Below are 24840 nucleotides of genomic sequence, written 5' to 3'. Positions count from 1 at the left end.
CCTTGTAAATCCAGTTTAAATGGTTCCCTTTATTAAATATACTTTCCTCTTAAAAAATGGATTAACTGCTCTCACCGGAGGCTCTGACGGAGAAGCTGTTGGATCCCTATGGCAACGCCGCGCTTCCAGAGACCCCTCGCTCCGTGCCAGCCCCTCGCCTTCATCCCAGCCCAGGTATCCCCTTTTACCACCTCCAGTTATTAATCAGCATCTCCCACTATTAATTACAACCCTGAGGCCAGCACTGAGTGCTGTGCTGCAACTTCCCACTGCCTCGGTGAGTCCCACTCCATATGGAACACATGGAGAGAGGTTGGATGCCTTTCCCAGCACACCTGGCAGTGCTCACCTGGTTCCTCCTCTGTTCCCCTGATTCTTGGGTTTGTTGTTTTCCTTTTCTTCCTGCTTTTGGCCTCAGTCTCTCACATTGCCCAGTGCCACTCCCAGTGGCCCTGCAGAGCTCTCAACATGTTTTCCAGGCTGGCATTTGGAATTTAAGGAAAATTCACATACAAAGGGGTGATTTAGCTGGATTTTGGGGTTTTGCAGGAAGCTCAAGCAGTACAGTCCTAGCCAGTCCCCATGTGACCCCTCAGCACAGTTCCCTTCCCAAGGGCCCCATAGGAATTACCTTTCTGCCAAGGGCTTTATCACAGGAAAGAGCCTCCAGGAGTGCTCAGCTTGACATTTCCAGAAAAATGGTTCCCCACACTGCTGCTCCAGGACCCTGAGGTTTTGGGCACAGGAATGCAGCCATGGCAGGAGCAACAGCTGGAGAAGAACACGAAAAGCTCAAGCTCATTTTAATTCAGCTTTGAGTGACACAGGCAGTGCAGGAGCCATTCCAAGAGTGGCTCTGCGAGGCTGCGGCTGCTTTCCCATGGATGGAGCCTGTGCCAACGGACCTGGGGGCTGCCTGTGCTGCCACTGCAGCATTTGGAGCAGCACAGAGCAGCAAGAGCCAACGCTGGCATGCAGGGACTAGCAAGCAGTTATCCATTATCTCCCCTCAAGCCCCCAGCTCACTGAGCCAAGTGTTTATCCCACATGGACGGGGTGAGAAGGGCACAGTAAAACAAAAAATTGCCCACACTCAGGTCCCTGGAGCCACCAGGTTAAGGGGATGTGTATCCCTTTTCCCTGTGTGGCACCAACCCTGCCAGGGCTGCTCCTGCCACTAGTGATGGGACAAATCCCACTCCCTGCACAGCTCCTCCATGGGCAGGGACAGAGCTGGAGCACTCTGTCACGTTCATGTGACAGTCCCAACTGCTCCTGTCTCTTGGCTCGCAGGGATTTTGGCACAATTACAGCCAATTATAATCAGCAGCATTAAAGCCCCAGTTAAACGCAAGCAGGAGCTCGTGGCTTTCACTCCAGGTGGGAAGACACTTCAGCCATTCCTGGATGCTGCTCTGGATCTGCTTGGCTGGGACATGTAGGGAGTGAGGTGAGGAAACCCCAGGAAGGCCCCCACAGCAGCATCAGGAGACCAGCTGGCACTTTCCCTGGAAAAAAGAGCTGCTCCAAAGCAGAACAAAGAGCCACACGAGCATCCCTGAATCTGCAGGACACTGCTGTGCTTCTCAAAGAATTGATTCCCAAAGGTCAGCAGCTCTCACCCTCTCAGCGTCCTCATCCTGGTGCCCAAACCTTATCCAAAGCCTCCAGAAGTGCCCATAGCCCAAACAGCTCCTTCCCAGCACCCCAAGTGCCTCCTTCTCCCTGCAATTGCCACAAGGCTCTGTCACCTTCAGACACCACACATGGAAATGAGGGAAATGGGACACAGCAGGTTGGCTCTGCCAGGTACCTGAACCACTGCTGGACATCAGAACCTGCCAGGGGATGCCCAGCTGGCCAAAGCCGGGCGGGATTCCAATGGCCACACACCTCACGCTTTCCAGCCGGTGAGCCCACGCCTTCCTGACACATGGGGGACTCCAAGGACAACCTGTGGCCAACAGGACTCTGCCACAGTGGCAGCAGAACATTCCTGGCAGCATCTGTCATGACACAAGGGCAGTTTGCTGAATGTCAGATCCAGGAGAGCTGGATATGGCTCCACGCGCCTCCCTCGGGTAGCAGATTTCAGCAGTAAATCCAATTTTGTTTGACATTAATCCCAACTTTTCAGCCCGCCACAGATTATCCTTCTGGTGACAGCTCACCACGCAGGAGGAGAGGGGATGGAAAAGCTTCTTCCTGGGTGTGTTTCCAAAGGACCTCTCTGAGGGAGCATCAACGCTGGGATAAGCACGAGAGGCGGCCATGGGTCACGCACAGGGGGCAGGTTTCTGTTCCATTTCTGGCTCCCACATCACTGATGGCTCCCAGGGACCACGTCACATTAAATCCAAAATTGGTTCTTCAGCAGAAATCCTAGGCCATGGGGTTGGGAATATCATGCTCAGCAATCCCATAGCAGCTCACAAATGTACATGTCCCTGGATAAGCTCCTTCCTCTCCTTGGGAGGAAAATTCCCAAATGAATTCACTCCATCACTGTGGTTTCCTTTTTCAGGAATTCTCCTGGTTTGATCTGCTTCTCCAGGTCTGTGTTTCTGGCAGCTCCCTGCGAGAAGCTGTGCTGACAAGGCTGGGAGCAGGAAGGAAAAGTCAAGGATCCTCTAGCAAAATTCCTAATGCTAGGAAGAAATTTAATCAGGAATTTAAGAACAGGTGTGATGTCAACAGGGCTGCAGGGGAACAGGGACTGAGCAGCCCCAGCTCATCCAACAGAACCATCTCAGAATCTCCTGCGCAAGGTGACCTGGAAGTCAAAGATGCTGCAACTTTTCAAAAGATGCAGCTGGGGTCCAATGGATTATCCAAGGGCTATGGATGCAGTTTTGCCATGCCCAGCTAATGTGCATTGAGGCCACAAGCCACATGTGCCCCTTGCTCCCTTCTCTGAAATTAGGAGCTAATTCCATGTCAGACATTACTCTTTCCTTCTGCCCCTTTTCTTCCCAGAACTCATCCCCTCCCTCCCCAGGTGTGCAAGAGCCATAGCCCCAGGAAGCAGCCAGAACATCTCAACATGGAATGGAAACCATGAAAGTCAAGGAAGAGCCTGGGACAGCTCCAGAGGAGCACGGCTCAGGATGTGTGGGAGTGGCTGTGTCACCACCCAGGGCCACGGGAGCTGCTCCCCCTGAGGATGAGTGTGCAGGAGCCCCTGCAAATGCCTGTGCCTTCAGCCTTGCACCCCCAAGCTCTGTGGCTGGCTGGGAGCACCCCTGAACAGCTCTCAGCTGCATGTGGCAGCAGACACTCCCACCAGGTACTCCCAATCCCATTCTCCTGCTCCTCACTGCTCCTCAAGCAGGTTATTTGACTCCTGTCTGCTCTTCTCCCACTTGGAATCCTTCTGGCCCCTTGGGATGTCTGTGTAGATGGCTCAGCTAACTGGACCTGTCCTCAGGGTGCATGTGGCACTTGGTGCCACGGGGCTGTGACACTCAGATGGCAGAAGCTGGTGGAGAGAGCATTCCAAACGAGACACTTTTCCAAAGGAACCTTCCCAAATGCTTCCTTCAGGGCTCCTAAAGCCTAGCTGAAACAAGATCTGTCACCACTACCTGCCCTGCTTGGACAGCAGAGACTCAAATACTCCACTGACAGTGACTGTCAAGATCAGACTGGAGAAAAGTCAGTCAATCCCTGCGTATCCTGCTGCCACTTGCTCTATTTCCATGGAAAACCCAACAAATTGCTCATCCCACAACCATGAGCACCCACATCTGATCCCAAGCAATCCTAACTCCTGCAACCACCAGGTCTAGGCTGGAAGTTCGTGCAGGAATGGGAAGAACAGTCCAGCACTGGTTTGTTTTCTAAATCAATACGGTTTTTCAAATTTATTTTTTAAGAATTACTTCTAATATATCTTTCTCACAGAAGGAGGGAATAGGGAATGTTCTCATTCCATCTGTAAACAATGAAATACAGATCTGGGAAACCAGGGAAGAGACACAAAAAAGTGCATTTTACAAAATTATCAACTAAAATATATTTTACATGTATTACGCTTCAATTTAAATTCTACTGACTGCATTTTTCAGTTTCAAAAAATATTTCCATATCTAATAGATTAAAAAAGCAGGAAATCTTTTCATTAGGGATAAGACATTTCAGTTCATTTACATGCTGTTTGCACAACAGCATCAGCAACCACGTGAACCTCAATGTTCATGGCCTGAAGCAGATTCAACATGAGAAGAGTTCAGGTTTGTCCTCTCCAGAGCTGGACCGGAGCCTGTTATGGACCCAGGGCAAGGATAACTTCCCTGCTACCTGGAGAGGAGCCAGGACAAGGTGGGAGCAGGGGGAGATGGGGCAGGAGGAGGAATTTCAGTGAGTTACTGTGTTTCCAAGGCTGGGTCTCACACCTGGGCCCAGCTGCAGCAGTGCTCAGGCACACGTGGCTGGTGGGTCCTGCAGCATTCCGTGTCCAAAGCACTGCCAGGGAGAAATGGCCACTGCAGCTCTTCTGCTTCAGGTTCAGGGACAAAGGAGTCCCCATGAAACCAAACACGTGGATTTAGAGCTTCCCATCACCTCCCACTCACTGTGGGGTGCAGCTGCTGCACTCCCCCCACGGCCGGGCAGCTGCCATTCCCTCCGTGTCACGGGCAGGAGCAGCTCCACTTCTCCAGCATCCTCCCTCCCTGCTAAGGGGAAAACCACTTCATATCCTCCCCCAGAAGCATCAGAGAGAGCAATCTCCCGTGCCTCCTTGCACCCCTTCATCTGAGTGACCCCACAGTGCCACCACTTCCCAACCCAATGCAGCCCCACCACGTCATTCCAAGAGACTCCCAGGGCAAAGCTAATTGTTCAGGAGAGATCTGGGCAATCCCTTTCACACCAACAGTATCTTGAGGTATAAGTGAGAGAAGATGCTTCACCTGACAATTCTTGCTTGCACACCTGGGATCCCCCTTCTTGGAGCTGGGTGTTCTCCCTGGGCTATGCAGGTGGGAATAAACAGGAATTTTCCAGCAGGAATCATCCACCAGCTGCAGGGAGATGCCTGCCTGCTGTGGCAGGTGCCAGACCTTGTCATCCCCTCCAGCCATCGCCTCCAGACACATTCCCCTCTTTGGTATGTAGAGCAAATCTCTGGAGAACTCCTGCATGCCTGAACTATTCCATGGAAGGAACTGGATGCCATGGGCTTTCTCTCCAGGCCAGGCAGGTGTGTGGCCACTGGAGCAAGGTGACAAGCCCTGTGTCCCCAGGGAGTACAGGGAATGCTGCTTCCACTGACAGGACATTAAAGCAGAATGGACACTTCCACCATGGAACACAAGTTCAGAAGCCCCAGAAGACTGGGAAAACGCAGATCCCTCGATTCAGTGAGCAGCTCCAGCCAGCAGGAATGTGGGTGGCACAGGGTCAGTTCTGCTGTAAGTTAGTGCAATCTCGGGCTGGGCTCCCAGCCTGGTGCAGTGACTCCCCAGGATGTGACACTGTCCTTTGGTTTGCTTTGGGATAAACTCCAAGTTAGTGTTGAGATAAGCTAAGGTCTGTCTAGGATCTAAGGTCTGTCTGGGATCTGTACAGGTAAGGCAAGAGGCAGGACCTGCGGGCTCACACGGTCCATGCGAACCTTTCCCAATGCTCAGGTCCTTTCAGGAGCCACAAAGCCACTTTGGTGAGCTTGCTCGGACACCGGGATGAGTTTGGAGGGGGAGAGGCTGCTGACGACTTCAACAGCACTCCCAGGATCAGGACAGTCACATGGGGAAGGAATTTTAAAAAGCCAAAAACACACAAGAAAAGGGTTTGCCACTTCCCCCTCTGGCTTCTTCCCACTGCAGACACATGGGGACAAGCAGGGTCTGTAAACGACATTACAGGAAAAAAACTGGGAAGAAAGAAAATCCAGGGCCCCCTGAGCCATCAGAGGAAGAGCAACACACAGAAGAGAAGAGGAAACATGGTTTGCCCCATCACAGCCCACTTTGTGAGCTCCAAGCTTCCAAGCGACGAGTGGGTGAGTGCTTGGCCATGGGAATGGGACACAAAATCCTGTGGGCTCAGTCAGGACACCTGGGACAGGACCAGCTCTAGCCCTACACTGCAGTGTGACACCTGCCACCTTGCCAGCTCCCTCTGCTCCACCACGGAACAGGCTCCAAGCCCCAATCTAGGTGGCGAGGTGAGAGAAAAGACAGGGGAGAACAGGGGTCACCTCTTTCCCTGGTGGAGCAACACCTATCCAAGCATGACACAAGGCCCCTCTGCACCCAGGCAGCTCCCCAAGCTGCATTTTGAAGCTCTCACCATGGGAATCCTCAGAGTCTGTCCTGTGGAACCAAGGAGACTCTCCTGTGCTCTGCCAAGAACTGGGCTCAGTTCAGGGCCTGAAAACCCCCGAGTGACCCAGCCAGACTCCACAAACACTGCACTGACACATCCCTCCTGCACCTTGGCGCCGTTCCCCCAGCCATGCCTCTGCACTGCTTCCTGGCTTTTATCCCCTGCAAACCCTCCCAATAGATGCAGCTCTACATACATATATAGATATAGATTTACTTATGCAAATCCCTATATCTATATACATATATTTATTTTTTTTTTTTACGTATATATTTTCATTTATGCTTTTAATGAAGTGCTGTGCTTTCAGCTGCTGCCTCCCCCTCCAGAGGCTCCGCTCCTCGCACGCTCCCAGTCCCAGGGCGGAGCGCTGGGCGCTCCCACCTGCAGCAGCATGAGGTGGGTGACAGTGCACAGGTGTCCCAGGCCACGGTGGGCGCTCGGTGCCGCCCGCTCCGAGCCACCGCTGCGCTACTGCGGGTTCTTCAGGATGCGCCCGTGCCTGAAGTCGTAGACGTGACGACAGAGGAAAACCAGCTCGGGGTCCGTGTCCTCGGGCACCTTGCGGTGCAGAGGGGTGGAATACTCCTCCGAGGGAGGAACCATGATGGTTTTCCTGCCCGGGATCCCTTCGACTCGACGCTTTGCCAAGGCACAAAATCTGCAGGGCAATCACATCGGAAGGATTATCAGAGGATCCTGGAATGCTTTGGGTTGGAAGGGATATACAGGCTCATCCAGTCCCACCCCTGCCAAGGGCAGGAACCTTTCACTAGGTTCCACCTTCCACTAGTCCAGGTTGCTCCAAGCCCATCCAACCTGGTTTTGGGCCCTGCCAGGGATGGGCCAGCCAGAGCTTCTCTGAGCCAGGGCCTCACCACCCTCACAGGGAAGAATTTATTCCTAATATCCCATCTATCCCTGCTCTTTGGCAGTGTGAAGCCATTCCCCCTTGTCCTGGCACTCCAGGCCCTTGTAAACAGTCTTTCTCCATTTTTCCTGTAGGCTCCCTTGAGGTACTGGAAGGGGAAATTAGGTCATTCCAAAGCCTTCACTTTTTCAGGATGAACAATTCCTATTCTCTCAGCCTTTCCTCATAGGAGAGGTGCTCCATCCATCCCTCTGATCAACCTGATGGCCTCCTCTGGACTTGCTCCAACAGGTCTGTGTCCTTCCTGTGCTGGGCACCATGAACTCATTCCCTCTCCTGCTGCCTGTGTCCTGCTGGGAGCCACAACTGCAGCTGCTGGGGGATCAGGGGAAGAGAAGGAATGTGGACAAAGCTTTGTTCAAAGAGAACTCCTGCAGGAAGCAACACAGGTTTGTATTTCCATACTGGTAGATATTGTACAGCACCAAAGATGATAGCAATTTAAAGAAAAAAAGGTTTAAAATCTTGTTTTTAGTGCTTTGGCCTCATTTTTGCTAATTAGCCCCTATTAAATGCTTATGAACCAACGTTTAGGAAAACAAAGAATTCAGGATGCCTTCAGGGAACATCTCTCAAAGGTGACCTGACCCAGAAGAGCATGAAAGAATTCCTGCCAGTAGCTGTTCCAGAAGACTGGGGTGTTAGAATGGAAAGGAACTACTTTGATCCAAAGCTTGGGGATGGGGGATTTTGTTTGGTTGACTTTGTTTGGTTTGTTATTCTTGGGGTTAGGTTGGGTTTTTTTGTTTGTTTTGGGTTTTTAAGTGGTCTCTAAAGCAAGATCAAAATTCAACTTCTAAAGAGTTTGTACACCAGTTTGTTTCTAGAAATTCCAAGAGCAGAGCCCTGGGCAAGGAGCAGGCTGAGGAGGAGGCCTCAGGCATCCCCTCCATGGCAGGGCTGCACAGACCGCAAGATGCACCCAGCAGAACTGAGATTTAAAGCACTGGTTTGCATTATGGGTTTGTGCCCATTCAATCCCTATTTTCCTTCAGCCCTGTGCACCCATCACAGTATGGCAGGCTGGAATATGGATGCTGGGAAATTCTTACTGACAAAGCTGCAGTTCAATCACCAACAGCTCAAGTATAACAGCCCAAGTCACTGCACCAAGGTGTGCTGCTGCCAAAATCCCAGGATCTGGTGTCCAGCATGAATACTGGCACTTGTATCAGCAGGTTTTTGGGTAGTCTGGCACCTGTGGCCAGCAAGGGATGGACATATAGGATCTCTTCCTAGCTCACTTAGATTTTAGCTCCAAGTTCCATGTTTTCCTGTACACCTGTTCCTGTCTTCCTTGAAACCACATGCAGTGGTCATACAAGCATCTGTATTTGGGAGTCCCTTGAGAGGAGCACAAAGAAGCTGGGGAAGGGTCTGGAGCACCAGGAATAGCTGAGGAAGCTGGGGGGGCACAGCCTGGAGAAAAGCAGGCTCAAGGGGGACCCTCTGGCTCTCCTCAACTCCCTGAGAGGAGGGTGCAGCCAGAGCCTGTCAGACACTGCTCCCAGGGAACAAGGGACAGGTTGAGAGGAAGCAGCCTCAAGTTGCACCAGGGGAGATACACATTGATTATTGGGAGAATTCCTTCAGGGAAAGGATGGCCAGGCCTTGGAACAGGCTGTGGTGGAGTCCCCATCCCTGGAGGGATTTAAAAGCTGTGTGGATGTGGCACTTGGGGGCACAGGCTAGTGGTGGCCGTGGCAGCTCCAGGGGAACAGCTGGACTCGATGATCTTAAGGGTTATTTTCCAACCCAAAAGATTCCATGATCCTACACAATCCAGACATGTAATGGGTGTGGAGCAGGAGAAGCTCCCTGCCTGCAGCAGAGCAAGGTCACTACCCCAGCTCCAGCCACAGCACAGCCCGCAGGCTGGGACAGCGGGGCTGGAATGGCCAGGGCGAGAGAGGCTGGAGGCACGGGGAGGTTTGGAAGTGCAGCAGGTTCAGAGCTCCACCTACCTGCAGTACTCTGCGAAGGTCAGCACGTAGCACTTCTCCTCGATGCAGGCGACGCTGTTCTCGTCCTGGTGCCGCGACGCAAAGATCTCATTCTGTGCGAGGAGGGAGGGGACAGACAGGTCACCCAGCTGGCCCGAGCCCCGGGAGGCACGGCCAGCTCCACACCCGCACCCAGCCAGAGAGGGAATGGGGAGCTCTGCACCTTCACCATCACCAAAGCATGCCCACGGTGAATACTGTTCAGAGGCAGTGTCCCACGTAACCCAGGCACCTGCCGTGTGCTCTGTGCACCACATTTTATCCAGCAACAGTGAGCAGAGGACTCTCCCACCATCTCAACCTGCCCAGCACATTTTATCAGACTAAGTGCTCCAATATCCCATGAATTTCCAATGTCATAAAGCTCTTCAGCAGCAAGGCCATAGCTGGCTGCACCCATTGGTCTTCCCTTCCCTTCTGGGTTCTCTAATCCATCTTTATATCTTAAAAACTTATAAGAAACCCTTCTTATCCAACCACTTCCTCCTCCCAATTAAAAAGGCTGGTTTAGTGAGAGAAGTAGCAACAGCCTTTTTCAGAATCATGGAATAGAATCCTGCTATGGTTTGGGTTGGTAGGGACCTTAAGGATTATCTCATTCCACTGCCTGCCATGGGCAGGGACACCTTACACTAGGCCAGGTTGCTTCAAGCCCCATCCAACTTGGCCTGGAACACATCCAAGGAGCATCAGCCACAACCTCTACTGGCAAACTTCTCTTCAGTTTTTCCCAGAGTAATTTAGGGAATTTGGCTCTGCAGCAGGCAGGATTGGTTATACAGAGGGTAACCCAGACAGAGCCACTGAGAAGAATTTCAGGTATGGTTAGATCAGCAGAGATGATTCTCTGGGAACATGGATGCCCTGTACAAATCTGGAAGCATTCCCTGCAGGCTCCATTTCTGCTTTGCTGGAAGGGAAAACTCACAAAAGGGTGAACATCTGGGGACAGGGTTGATCAGGGACACTGGGAATGCCACACCTGCCTTCTGCACCTTGGGGTTCTGGTTTACTCCTCGAGTCAAAACTACCTGAGTCACCCTGGCAAGCCTGGCCCAGCCCTCAGCCCAAGCTCTCTCTTGTTTGAAGAATTGTGTAATTTAAATGGCTTTGCAAAAACCTGGCTTAATTCCTCCTGGCATTCTCCCTGGACTGAAATGCAACTGGATACACTCACCTTTCATTTATAAAGTGCCACATTTTGGTTTAGGAACTCACCTGTGCCCTTGCAAATGAGGCAGTTACAATTCCCTGGCTGCTCTCAAAGCCTCCCTCCCTTTTTATTTAAAAAAGTAATGGAAATTAAGAATGCACCAAGTTTTTAAAATTGGGTTGAACACAGCAGTGAATTCTTCATTCCCAGTTAAAACCAGCTTGTTCTGTCACCCAACACAAGCCCATGCAAAGAAGAGCAAGGCGTGAAGTCACAGTGATTCACACGTTTTTTCTTTAAAAAGCAACTCCATTATCCTGGCACAGCATCCTCAAGCCAGACTTTAGTTCTCATTATAAATCTATGCAGGGCATGGATGATGCATCCACGTTTCTGTACAAAACTAACACGTTTTTGGAGTTTAAGAAGCAGATTAAGGGATTTATTAAAAGGCAGCACATGACACAGGCACTTCAGTTTCCTGCAAAATGGCAGCAGGAGCTTTTGCATCAGGCTCTGCAGTCCTATAGGAACTAGAATGTGCTTTTGGAATGGTGTCTGATCTTGACTCAGTATAAACTTATTCTTCCTTACTCTTAAGGTAACAGTCAAAATTACTTTTTACTTAGTATTTGTAATTTTCTCAGATTAAAGGGAGAAACATCAACACTCAGCAGTTTCTGTTTGATCCTCCATGTAAGGAACTCAGCAGTTTTTTGAGAGCCCAGATTTTCTCCACAGGACAATAAATCTGGGGGAAAAGCCCAACTTTTTGAGGACACCACCACTCAACACATCTGGCAGCAGCTGCATCACAGCCAAGAGTGCTGTGCTGTACTGAGCTGGAGGCCACCCAGGAATGCAGGAGATGTTGGGGCAGTGCCCCTCTCCTGCTGCAGGAGCACAGAGAGCCCGGGATGCCCTGGCCCATGGGGACTCACCTGGTGCATGCTGGGGTTGCGGCCTCCCTGAGTGTGCTCTGGTCTGTAATACCACAGGAGGCTCATCATCAGCTCCCCTGCAACAGCACAGATGAAAACAAGTCAAGCCTCAGCTTCTCTGAGTGTTTTCCTACTCATTCCCAGCTTCCTCCTGCTGCTCCATCCCCTTCATTCCCACAGTGCTCACGGAGAGGCAGCTGTGGCTGATAAATATTTCATGCTGAACTAGGTGTCCCTTTGTTACAGCAAGAAGCTGCATGGAGTCGGTCATGTTGCTTTTCCACTACACTTTCACCTCCTTCTACTCAGGTTACAACATCCCGAGGAAGTCAGGCACAAAAAACTCCCCAAAGATTCAAAAATCAAATGTTTTCACCTGCAAAAAAAAAATCCATTCAGCACACAAGCTGGAAAAGATGCTCATCCAAAGGTGGGAACCTGTAGCATTGATTCCCAGGTTCAAGGCAGAATTGCTGCTGCACTGACACAACCACACTGAGCCTCACCATGCCTTGATTTGGGTCTTTTACAGAATTTTTGGGGTTTCTTTTCCTGATTTTTAAGCACAACCTCTACTTTAAAGCATTTGGCTCAGCATCTTTGGTCAGGGATTGCCTGTCAGACACCAGATCTCACCATAAGGCCCCACAAATCCCATCCCCAGCTCTACTGGGGTCCATCAGAGCTGCTGCAGAAGAGCCCTGTTCCCAACAGCTCCCAGACCAGATGCTGGATTGGAGCAAACAGCAGCTCCCCCGATGTTTGAGCAATGAAATAATACAGGAGAGGGCTGCTAAGACGGGCACTTGGCAAATATTCTATGCTTCCATATCCAGCAAGATTTCCATTTATCAGCCCCAGACGAGTGATTAAGGAGCATTTCAGTTCCTGAACAATCCAAATGGAAGCCATGGCGCTCATCTCCTCTGCATCACCCCGGTACCCAAACCAGCCTGCAGCTCTCCCTAGATCCATTCCTTCCCTGCTTCCAGCTCTCTCTGTCGAGCACACACACACGCTGTGCTGGCACAGTACCTGTCTTGGGGTCCTCCCAGAGTGCAGAGATCTTGGCCACGTAGGGCATGGATTTCTTGCGGGGCCCGGATTTGAGGAGCACGGTGTCCCGCACGCGGATGATCTCCCCGTCCCTCTCCACGGCCTGGTAGCTCTTGCGCACGGCCGGCTCCGGCTCGTTCTGCACACACAGGGACCAAACAATCCAGTCAGCAGGCAAAGGGCGACTTCATGGCTCTCCTCCATGAGGGGCAGCTCACCAGGGGGACAGCACATCTCACAAAAGCCCTAACTGCTGAAATTAATACTCTGATTTCAAATTAAACCACACTCGCTCCTTCCACTCTGCACGCAAAACCACAAACTTCAGGAAAATCACCTTTCCACCTGCCTACCTGGAGGCCTGCTTTTCATTCCCATTCAAAGGCACTGAAAATTGTGTTTTGAATGCTGTTTCTCTGATACAAACATGGTAAAACCAATAAAACATTAAGTATTTGACAAAAGCAGGCAGGGAGTGGCAGGGAGGCTGTGGCACAAAGCCTTCCTTAGCAGGACTGCCAATAATTCCTTTGGACCCTCTCACAGTACAAAATAATCACTTTTGGAACTATGAACCAGGGGTTTTTAGCATGCTTTTGCTCTGAGTTTCATTTCAGAGTGCCTGAGCAGGATGGTTTAACCTCCTGCCAGATCTCCCAGGCAGGATTGGAAGGAGATTAATGCCTCACTGCTCCTTTGGGGTGTGACAGCCTGAGGGGTGGATGCACAAGGCCAGTCCCTGGCCCTGACAGGCTTCATTCTGGCACAGTCCTTGGCACCTGGACACAGTCCCAAAGCCTAAAGCTCCAAAACCTGCCCTGGCTGCTGCTCCCTGCAGCCTGAGGTTGTGCCACCACACCAAGCAGCAGCACAGATCCTGCCTGGACCATGGCCCTCCTTCCTCCTGACATCTACTGCATATCAGTGCCTTGTCCCACCTTCCCAGACACCACGTGGGGCCCATTTCAAGCTCTTATGCTTTAATAAGATGAAGGATATTGCCTTCTCTCACAATTGAAGTGGACTTGACTGCACCTAATTGAATTCTCTGGCAGGAAATCTCCCATCTTACAGGAAGCAGTCTCTGCCCCTGAATGCAACAAATGGGAAAGTACAGACAGGAAATCCCTGGAGAAGCAACTGGCCGTGCCACCATGCAAGTTACAAGAAAGGGGATTTTGGGTGCTAGAAAAATTCCACCTGGGAGCCACTACACTGTCTCAGTCCTCTGTGTGCTGGGAGATTCTTGTCGGGCTACAGACACCCTAAGCGAGAGCCACCTCATGAGTGCTGCCTCTAGATGTGCCCCTTACAATGAGGCTACAACAACCCTCAGCTTCTCAGACAGGTTTGCCCTACCCAGGAGAAAGCAGCTGGAGGATGATCCCAGCAGGATGGACTCCCACGTGCCTCGGGTGCCACCCTTGTACATGCCGGAGCTGGGAGGATCCATCACCTTTGAGCTGAGGCCAGCACAGGAGCAGCAGGTTCTCCTCCCCTCCCAAACCACACCGTGCAAGGTAACACCAGGACACGCAGGGAACAGAGCCAGCAGTGCCTCTGCTCCCATCAGGTTCTAGACAGCACCTAGTGACCATCTCCAGCTGGAAGAGGGCCCCACAACTCCCAAGCCTGCATGCCTGGAGGTTCCCAGGCGGCTGTCCCTGCCCAGCCCCAGCACCCAGACACGTACCACCACGTAGACAGCCTTCTCGCAGGCCGTGCCCACGGGCATCCAGCCGTTGGTGGCCCTGCGCCGGCCGATGCGCGGCTGCTTGGGGTGGGAGTGGCCGCCCGCCGCTTTGCTGTTGGAGGCGTGCAGGCAGCCCGGAGTATTGCGCAGCCCCGACTTGGAGCCGCTGGGGGGCTTGGAGCTCTGAGGGCATTCTCGGGCCATGGTCTGAGGGTCAGAGTTGGGTGTCTGCAGGTGAGGAACGGGCTCCGCAGCCGGCGGCACGCTGGGCACGGGACATCCTGAGAGCGGGTGGGCAGGCGACGCGGGGTGTCCTGCCACCGGGATTGTGAGGTTCAGCTGGTCCAGAGACTTGCAGCCTTCTAAGGGAAGGGAAGAAATGAGTCACGGATCTCATCTGGAACATAAAGCAACTACACAGCCGGGACTGTCCCACACCGTGGCCGCTTTTGCCCGAAATCCCCTTTATTGCATTATAGCTGTAAAGACTCTCCAGGCTGTAATTTCATTTTACACTGTCACTGGATTGTAAAAGCAAAGCCATTTCTGAGCTTGCGTGTTCCAGTGCTCCGCAGATGACACTGCACCACAACAAACCCATCTGAATCCCAAGTAATGCCAGCCAGGAATACACACAAGGCTGGCCAGTGTCCAAAGCAGTTCCAGCCTGTCAATATGTATAAAAGAAATAAAAGGCTTATCGAAACAATGAGAAGGATTAAATCATGCTGCCAAAAGCAGCCGCTTCTTTCAAAAAGCCAAATTCTACTAATCAGGGAAAATTGAGAAGATTCTCCAAATTAAGTCCAGAAAGATGAAACAAGGTGGAACACAACCACAAGATGCTGCATCCTCAGCAAAACTGTGTCCCTGCAGCAGACACAGGAACCTCAGCAGGTTGGAATTTGGCTGACGCTGCCTCTCAGAGCATCCCAGAAATACATTGTTCCACTCAGGAGTCACAAACAAGTCTCAACCCAGGCCAAGGGAAGAACCAGTTGTAATTATGCCCTATCAGCGGGAAAAGAGCTCCTGGACCAATACACCATGCACCCCTGTTCCCTAAATGGGGGACTGTGCTTTTTAGGGTGACCAGAGCACAGCTCCAGTCAGGCTCCAGGAGATGCCTCAGACCAGTGCTTACAAATCTGAAGAGAGAATTCCACCCAAAGCCACACAGCTCCAGCCGAAGAACTGCTGGGCCTCCTGCCTCCCCACCTTACCCTCCCTAAGGGCTGCAGCCAAGCCACTGTGGAGCTGTGAGTGCAAGGGATGCCACAGTCGTCCTCATCAATCAATCAATCAATCAATCAATCAATCAATCAATCAATCAATCAATCAATCAAATCAACCCCATGTAGCAAATGCCACAAGAACCCCAGGCACTGGCAGGCACAGGACACACGGAGCAAGGAATCACCTCTCAGGTATTTTGCTTACCAAAGCAGCTTTTAAGCTTGAGCTAGAGCAAGATAAAGCTTCACAAAAATCTTTACTGAACGTCAAAGCCCTGGTGCAGAACTGCTCTTGCTGGCACCCCTGGGACTCCTTCCTTGGTCACACACACTTCCAGCCTCTCCAATGGCACTGGCACTAAAGCAGCTCTCACAGCCTGTCCCAGCTCCTTTCCACCACTCTGCCCAACCACTGCCCAAGATCACAGCCCAGTCCCTGGATTTGTATCACACAGACACTGATATTTCCCTACAAACACCTGGAAGACACCAAATCAGACAGATGTAACACACAGCATTTGGCATGTCAGGCTGGATCCCTCTCTGATGGGAGCCTGCTGCTTGCAGCCAAAGTGCTCCTTCAGCTCACTCTAGGGAAGGAAAATATTTCAGAGGTGCATAATTATATAGAAATCAATCCCTAAGGCACCATCAATATTCTCTGAGACCTCCTTATATTCTTCAATCTACAAACCAAAATCTCAATGATTCTGGTATTATAGGTTTTTAAATCTAAGTTGCTCCCAGCAAGGAAATCACAGCAAGGGAGATCTCAGCAGTGGGGTGACATACTAGCAAATACCCACTCCTGGAACTGCTGCTGCCCTTGTCAGCACCAGGAGAAATCACTGAATCCACAGGGAGGGCTGAGTTCTGGAAAATACTCTGTCTGCACTGCCTGCATCCTTCTGGCTGCACAAAACCAGAGGCACTAGCATGCAAAAGCTGAGGAACAAAGTAGACTGGTATGACCTCGGGGCACTACACAGAAACTGTCAGGCAAGAACACACTGCTGAGCTGGTTGTCTTGTGAGCACTCCCCTTTCAAGAGCTCTGAAGCCACCAGCAAGCCCTGTCTGGCTGCTGCTGTAGGAAGCAGCACCATGACAGCGGGGATATTTCGGGAAAACAGAAATTACACTTCAACCAAACACTCCTGAGCTTCAGCAGCTTCCTACAACGGGAGATGACAAAGCCTCGCTTGAACCAAAACTCCATCCACCTACCTGAAAATCTGTTCTCAGTGGGTAAGTCGTGCCAGCTCTTGGCTGGAACACGTGGTTAGTGGAAAGATCCCACGCTGGCACTCCCAGCAGCTGGAGAGCAGCCTCCTCTACAGACCAACTGTTTGCAGCACTGTCCAGCCTGGCGTTACACACAGTGCTGGTGTCTGATAACCCCCACACAGCACTCCACTTTTAAATATTTAAAAAGGTATTTTTCAATGGCAGAGGCAAAGCTCCAAGATAAAGCAGGAAGTCTGAAAAGCAGGCGGGGACAGAGGAGAGCCAGGCAGGTAAAGATATTTCCATACCCCCTCACACCTTCTCATTCCAGTGCTTCATTGTCAGACAGAGAGCAAAGATGGGCTCAAGAATTCCCAAACTAACAGTGTGCCTGGCACTTAGACCACCACAGTGAAACTCCCTATGCAGCCCTGCCAGCTCTGATCAATCCATGGAATCCAAAAAGCCTGCAGCCCCCAGCTGGCACTGCTAGAGTCTAACATCAGAGGCAATGCCTGCTTCTCCACAGGCTCTGTGTGGATGCCTCAGCCCCCAGAGCGGGGCTTTGGGATGGGAGTAACTCATCCTGGTGTGCTCCCGACCCTCGGCTCAGCGTGGCACAGCGGGATGGCGTGCAGGAACTGAACCCTGCTCGTTTTACACAGATCAAAGCTCAGCCTCAGCTCCAGCGTGACAAACCGTGAGTCAACTTCTCGCTGCCAAAATCCTTTCACCGATTCTCTGCTTTCCACACCAACAAGACCTTTCAGTGGGAAAAAACCCCCGGGCAAAAAAACGGGGGAAGGGGAGGTGGAAGGCGGATCCCTTCTAAGCCGCAGCTCGGCTGTGGAGCTGAGAACTGCTCGCAGAGGGAACCAGCCTCCGGGCAAGCAGGCACCGCGCCGAGCCACCCTCTTCTCCCAGGAACGCCGGCCGGGATTTGCGTGCACTTTGCACCTTACCTGCTGCAAAAGGCATTTTGTAGGGGTAGCTGTTCCGTCCCGCATGCACGCTGCCGATCCTGCCCTCCGGCACATGCACCACGCCGCAGACGCTGTAGCTGCTCACGGCCGCTCCCTCCCCGCAGCAGTACGGAGAGCTGCACCAGTGCAGGGGCTGGAAGTGAGCACCTGATGGCAAGGAACCGGAAGATACCAGGAGCCCCTCGCAAGTCGCAGCCTGCGACAGCTCGTCCTTGGGATAAATGGAGCAGGGGGAATAGCCACTGTATCCGCTTTGGCCGTAATAAACATAAAACCCGTTCAACGGAGTCAGATCTGAGGACTCATAGAGACATCCACAATCCACGTGATTCCCGGGCACAGGCAAGGGAGGGAACTGCTGCACGGGAAAGGAAGGCTGATGAAATTCCTGTTTGGGGGTTGGGGATTTCTCTCCAGGTCTTCCATACTCCGGCTTCATGGAAGCTTGTCCTCCCATGAGCAAAGGCAGTCTGTGGTAGAAGCCCTCCGTGCTGGCGTAGGAGCCAGACAGCGACTCGTAGGTGACGGGCTCTGTTGTCCCATAGAGCCTGGAAGAGTCCCACTGCTCCCCTTTCCCAAACGTGCCCAGGGTCTGGCCTTGCCAGCCATGCTGCCCATCCATTTTTAAGCTAGCCACTTCCTTCTTGGATTTGACACAGTTCTTTCGTCCAGCTTTGGCCCATTTGAGTGTAGATTTCGAACAGTGGTTCTCAGACTTGCCCTCCCCATCCGATTTACTCCTCTGTTTCAGGGGTTGGTCTTTCTCGTGGGTCAGCTTCAGGAAGGCCACGGCATTCAGGCTGGCCAGTCTCTTTGGGGTGGGATGGTAGGAGATGGCACCATCCTCCCTCTTTGCCCCATCATCAAAGACGTCATCCAGCGAATGCTCGCAGCTATTGCATTTCTGACTGGGCTCATGCCGGTTCTTTCCTTTCCCTGTTTTCACAGCCGGTTTTTCCAGGGCAGGCCAGTTGTCACCGGCTTTGCACTGCAAGCCCTTGAGGGTACAGTCCCCAGCAGCCTTTCCAGAGTCCCTGCGGAAGCGCCTGCCGGATAACAAGCCATCGTCCCGTTCGAACAGCAGGTTGTTCACCGCCTCGGCGTTCAGCGAGGCCAGCCGGCGCTTCCTGGGCTCCGAGGGAGCAGGATCAAAGTCCTGCTCCGGCCCGGGATAAGTTACTGTGCACTTCTCCCCGGATGAGTCACTCTTGCCCGCTCCCACAGGCTGAACTTGTTCCGAGAACAAAGCAGATCCCAAACCCTCAACCCAGCTGGCAAGGTGCTTTTTTTTACAGCTTGGGGTCTGTTTGGACAGAGAGCCAGCCACATCCTCCAGCCTGGTGAGGAGGACCTTGCAGGTCTTTTTGCTCACCGAGGGGAGCAGTCGCCTCCGCAGCGGGTACGTCTTTCGCACTTCGCGCAAACTCTTGCTTTTGTTATTCCCTACAAACCCACTGGGACACTTTGGAGCCTTCGAGGCATCTCCGTCCCGCTGCTCTGCGTTGGCCCTGTCCATCCTCCTGCTGCCTGTTGGCGACGAGGCCTGGCCAGCAGAACCAGCTGGATGTTTCAGAAGGAAAAGTTGTTTTTTCCGGGCATGCGTCATAGGATCAATGTCCAATCCTGGGAACGAACGGGAGAAAACATCTATTAATATCGCTGAGAGGGTCCCATCTCCTCACAAAGCACCAACTGCCAATTAGGAAATATTTGGGGAAGCTTGTTTCTATACAGCAGAGTCTATTTGGGTGATGGCCAGTTAAGCCAATTAAGAGACAGGATGCAATTAGATGTGGTTTAATATTAAGCCATGGAACATGACAGTAATTAAAAGCAAGGTGGTGATGGCAAATGCCACAGCAGCTGGGGAAAGCTGGGTCCGGACAGAGAGAGCCGTCCACCCAGCTCCCTCTTCCACTGATGCTGTTCCTAACACCTTACAAATTCCCATCAAATCTCCAATATCTGAAGGCTGGTCCAGTGCACAGAGCAGAAATAACCCCCGGCCTGTGACTGCCTGCATGTTGATACAGGCAAGCTGTTCCAGTTTCATTTTCTGAGACAATTAGGCAAAAGAAAAACAAAAAGTCCACCTACTCAGGTGGAAAGAAAACCTGGGCTATTAAGCAGAGACCTGCCAACATTAATAAATTAAATACATGCAAATCTCTGTGCAGGTTGGAACCTGGCTGCCCACTGCTCTTGTCATTCCCCGTAGTTGTGTTTTATAAAAGTTGTGGGCATCGAACACCAAATCACAATGGGCAGAGGGGCCCCAAAGATACATTCATGGCAGGAAAAAGAAGTCTGGGCTTCTTGAGTTATTCAGCACCCAATTTTTAATTAAGAAATTCTTCAGTCTACAGCTTGGAGGTCCAAGGTTGAGACAGGATATGGCTGGGTGATACCAACCTAGAGACATTAAAAATGTCAGTGTAAATGAGTGATAGTGGAATAGATTTAATGAAGTCTGTCTCTGAGCACCAGAAACAGCAGCAAAGGACAATTACTTTCATTCAATGGTATTTACAAAATGGTCAAATTCCATTTATTGGCAGCAAAGAGCAGATCTTTTTATCAGCATCCACCTAGGATGGGTTTGCTCTTCCCTGCAATCAGGATTCAGGCTGTAACTCCCCTCAATTGACACTGGTCTGCCACTTTTGAGGCTTTTAATTAAAGCTCCTACTGCTTTGGCAGTGATTAGAACAAAGCTCCCGAATTACAAGAACTGTTCATTTGATATGGTTTAATCAAGCTGATAATTAGATTATCTATTTGAAATAAGCCCAATGCGTTTTAATTGCCTTACTTATATATGCATTAACTAAGGGAAATTCAGGAATTGAAACCCGCTGGGGTTTGCATGGTGCTTTTTTAGATGTCATCCTCTTGGCAATGTGTTTTTGGGGTGACTGAGTTCCTCCACCCCCTTAAACAGGGTATATCCCATGGCTGGTGCCCCAGGAGGAGAGCTTGGTGGGGAACAAACACTTATATATGTCTACATTTTTCTTATTAGAAAATCAGGCTCTGGGAATTAGGAGGATCAAGTCAGACAGAATTTCCTCCAGATCTGAATTATTCTTGCACAAAAGGCTAAACTGACCACATGCAACCTCTGGAGTTTGGAAGAGGAGTAAAATTTTTAAAAATGGATCAGGCAGAGCAGGATTTGGCAGAGGCAGAACAGGTATCCTGCAGAATGTGCCCTGGGGAGGACAACTCTTCCCAGTTGTATATGGACCAGTGATTTCCTTGCAACTTTCACCCTATTTTCTACTGTCCCTACTGAGAGACTGAGCCTCTAGTAAAAATCCCAAATAAAAAGCCACGGTTTGCCTTAAACCCAGCATCAGGCACCTTGTTCTTCTCAGGCTTCCACAGGCAGGAGCCTGACCCAGCCTAGTATCACACATCCTGGGGCATTCGTGCTCTCATGAGATGGAGTAACTGCTACAAACTGGGTGCTGTAGCTGTGACTGTTCATGCCATAGATGCTCTGAAGTTAGGAAAAGGCTGGGAGGGGCTGAGGGAAGGGGGTGTAAGAGAACTGGGATTGTTCAGCCTGGAGAAGCTTTGAGGTGACCTAACGATCCATTCCAGCAGCTGAAGGAGCCTACAGGAAAGTTGGAGAGGGGCTTTGAACAAGGGCCTGGAGTGACAGAACAAGGGGGAATGGCTCCACCCTGACAGAGGGCTGGGTTAGATGGCATATTAGGAATAAACTCCCTGTGAGGGTGGTGAGACCCTGACACAGGCTGCCCAGAGAAGCTGTGCCTGCCCCATCCCTGGCAGGGTCCAAGGCTAAGTTAGATGAGGCTTGGAGCAACCTGGGATAGCGGAAGGTCTCCCTGCCCATGGCAGGGGGTGGAACTGTTTGAGCTTTAAGATCCCTTCCAACCCAATCCATTGCAGGATTCTATGATTCAATGCCAGCAACTATGGAACAAAACCTATCCTCAGTATGGACTACTCAGAGGTTTTTCCACACCTCCACAATCACCTGCACTGCATGGATTGCTTTGTGAGGGGGATGCCCCTGCTCCCAGCTCACCTGGGATCCAGCAATCCCTGCTCTTCCCTCAGCACAACACAGAGACAGAGCTTTTGAACACAGCTCAAACTCAGCCCTCTGACAGGCAAATGCATCATTCCTCAAAATCAGAGCCCTGCCGAGCTTCCTTCCAGCGAGTATTGTGCTCCTGCCAGCTGGGAAGGGAGAGTGGCAGAGCTCTTCATCCTCTCTCCACCTTTGTATTGCTTCACAAAGCACAGAAAAGCTGCCTGTGCCCAAAAGTCTCCAAGAAAGTGCGAGACAATGTGAAGAACTGAAAGATACTTAAATCAGAACCACCCATTTATTGCTCGTGGCTGAGGAACTGGATTCATGGTGAGAAGACACTGAGGCGTTGGAAATTAAAGTTTCAAGCAGCTCAGTCTATCCAGCTGCATGCAGAGTCCACCAAGCACTTTAAAGCTAGTTGGAATTGCTGCCTCCTTATCATACAAATCACAGAATGGGTTGGATTGGAAGGGACCTTAAAGCTCATCCCATTCCAACTCCCTGCCGTGGGCAGGGACACCTTCCACTGGCCCAAGTTCCTCCAAACCCCATCCAACCTGGCCTTGAGCACTTCCAGGGATGGGACAGCCACAGCTTCTATGGGCAGCTCCTTCCTCAAACCAGACTGGTTCTGAAAAACCATCTTCCCAGCTGCTGAACCCAAACCAGATCAGGATAAAGAAAAATTAAAACCACTTCTAGTTTCGTGCTAGAATAATACCATTACCCAAACAGCAAACTCAGGAGAGAGTTGATGCCTCATTAGCAGGAAAAGAAGCAAGTGGGATAACAGCTGCATGTTCTGTAATCATGCAGCTGCAGCATCTGTCTCTCTCTCTCCAGCACTTGATTGCAAGGGAAATTAGAAGAAACTAGTCTGGGACTACCCCTTCAAGCCCCATTTCCTCTCCAGAGCTTCACTACAGAGACGCGCGCGTTCCAAGAGACGATGCCAAAAGTGCAGAAATTAAAGCTTTAAAAGCTCCTAATCCATTTGGCACTTCAATAACACACAAAGAGTTACGACAACACCAATCCTCCTCTCCACACACGGCACCGCTCCGATGACTCTCAGCCCCATCTACTTGAATCCTGTCTATCCATTTCCATTGGAACAGCTTCTGCTGTGACAACAGCCCTACAACTGTGAGTATCTGGAGGATTGGCTCCTTCCTCCCTGCTGCTTTTGCAGGCAAGTAATCCCCAGCGCTCTAAGGAACGTGCTGCACGGAAGAAGCCTTGCAGGAGCTTTGGGAAATCCGGATAAATCGCAGCAGCATCAGGTATCCCCGGGTGAGTTCCTTGAATGCCATGCACATCCTGTCAGTGGAAACATCGCTTCCCTCTCAGACATTCAGAAAATCTGTAGCTGTTGGAAGCTACAATCTGTCTTCCCAGGGTCCAGTCCTGATTTTTCTCCCGAGATCCATTGAAAGCTCCATCATTCACATGCTCTGGAGGAAACTGTTTATACAGAGCTCATTAGGCTGCAGCAAGGGCTGGCTTCTCTCACTCATCAGCACAGCTCTGACCATTGTACCAGAGCAGGGTTAAATGAAATACTGGGAAGAAATTCTTCCCTGTGAGGGTGCTCAGGCACTGGCACAGGTTACTCAGAGAAGCTGTGGCTGCCCCTGGATGCCTGGAAGGGATGGATGGGGCTTAGAGCAACCTGGAATAGTGGAAGGCATCCCTGGCCATGGCAGAGGGATGGATCTTTAATATCCCATCCAATTCAAACCATTCCAGGATTGCATTATTCATTGCCAGCAGCTCCTGAAAAGCCATGTGGACATGCAGCCTCCACAGCTTCCAAAAGGCTCATAAAAAGGGATGTGGGGCAACTCTGGCACAGCTGAGAGGATCTCTGGGAGCTGTCCCGGACTGTGCTCTGCTTCGTTCCCTGCTCCAACGCCCGTAATTATCCCCCCGTTGCGAAAGCCTGTGTGTGCTCCACCACCGGGCTGGGAGCTCTGCAGCCCGTGTGTGGCCGTGATAAATCACACACAACTGCAATGAGAGCCCGGGGCTCCACAGCCCGAGAGCCGAATGTGTCCGACAGGGAGCGAATCCGGCCGGGCGCAGCCTGACCCGCGCTGCCCGGAGCCACAGCTGGGAGCACCCCGAGGAGCTCCCGGCTGGTTCCTTGGGAAGGACTGCCTCAGCCTCGGTTATCTGCTTTCAGATCTTGCCTAGTGGCAGTGCTCTGTCTGGGGAAGCCAAAATTACATTTCTCTGGCTGTTCTCACACTCTCCGCAGCCTCAGCAAGCAGCATTCTCAGGGAAGAGGAAAGGGGAAAAAACAGGGGGAAGAGCGGGGGGGAAAGAAGAGGGGGATAAGAAGAAAGGGAAAAGAAATGGGGGTTTCAAAGAAATGGGAGGTGAAAAGTGGGGGGAAATGGGGGTGAAAATGGGGTGGGAAAAGAGGGGAAGAAATACGGGGAAAGGCAAGAAAACACCAGTGGAAGTGAACAATGTACAAGCGTGGGGGAGAGTCACAGGATATTTCCTCAAAATCTACAACAGGGCAGGTTGTTTGGACAATTAACACAACCCCGGGAAAAGCACATCTTTCTCAAAGGCACCGGCTTTCCTTTCCCCTTTACACCGATGGGAAGAAGCTGTAACACTGTGTCACGTTGCCAGTGACAGGCTGCCCCCAGCAAAACAGCCAGGAAATGATGAAGTGAAAAACAAATGTGGGGACTGATAAGTGACCTCAGCAACTCCAACATCAGGCAGCAAACCCCGACCAAGTTTGGAGCCCCAAAGCTTTGGGGTCTGGCACATACTCGGATTAAAGCAAATCCCAAGTTTCTGAAAGCAAAGCCTTCACTGAACACCCGTGATCAACACTGGCAAAACCACTTCCTACAGCCTTGAAGAACTGCAGAATTCCACCCCAAGAGCTATCACAAGCCCTTTTGTTTGTGACCCCAACATAAAGCAGCGTTGTTCTGGGTCTCTGGTACCTCTGGTGCCTCTTCTGCTCTTCACAGCCTTCCAAATCCCACCAAAATCGGCTTGAGTGGGGTCAGAGCTCGAGAGGCAATGGCACAGCCACAGTTTCATACTCACTCTGTGCAGAAGAAATGCAAAAGCTGTACTTACAGGCAAAGCTATCCTTGCCTCCCCAAAACTCCAAACCCACTCCAAAGCCAGTAAAAAACTTGAAGCAGAGACCGGGATTTGTTTCTGTGCCCTCAGTTTGCTCAGAGATGGA

The 24840-nt window shown here is 51.4% G+C and overlaps 1 protein-coding gene across 2 annotated transcripts in view; it reads right to left on the bottom strand.

Annotated features, from left to right (window-relative positions):
* Window positions 1–3831: 3831 nt before the first annotated feature.
* BAHD1 (bromo adjacent homology domain containing 1) overlaps window positions 3832–24840 on the bottom strand; it is a 35100-nt gene continuing 14091 nt past the window's right edge. Inside the window, exons 2-7 of one of the 2 annotated variants that reach the window (XM_063158421.1) lie at window positions 17531–19174; window positions 14108–14469; window positions 12394–12553; window positions 11359–11435; window positions 9226–9317; window positions 3832–6991 (exon numbers count right to left, since the gene is read on the bottom strand). In XM_063158421.1, the coding sequence (XP_063014491.1) occupies window positions 6802–6991; window positions 9226–9317; window positions 11359–11435; window positions 12394–12553; window positions 14108–14469; window positions 17531–19157 (2508 nt within the window). In that variant the 5' untranslated portion in view covers window positions 19158–19174 and the 3' untranslated portion in view covers window positions 3832–6801. The remainder of the gene's footprint in view (window positions 6992–9225; window positions 9318–11358; window positions 11436–12393; window positions 12554–14107; window positions 14470–17530; window positions 19175–24840) is intronic. The other variant, XM_063158420.1, reaches the window with a different exon arrangement.

The sequence above is a fragment of the Melospiza melodia genome, chromosome 6, assembly GCF_035770615.1.
Source record: "Melospiza melodia melodia isolate bMelMel2 chromosome 6, bMelMel2.pri, whole genome shotgun sequence".
Taxonomy (NCBI): domain Eukaryota; kingdom Metazoa; phylum Chordata; class Aves; order Passeriformes; family Passerellidae; genus Melospiza; species Melospiza melodia.
The sequence above is the reverse complement of the archived record's forward strand: the minus strand, read 5'-3'. Positions and strand labels throughout refer to the sequence as shown.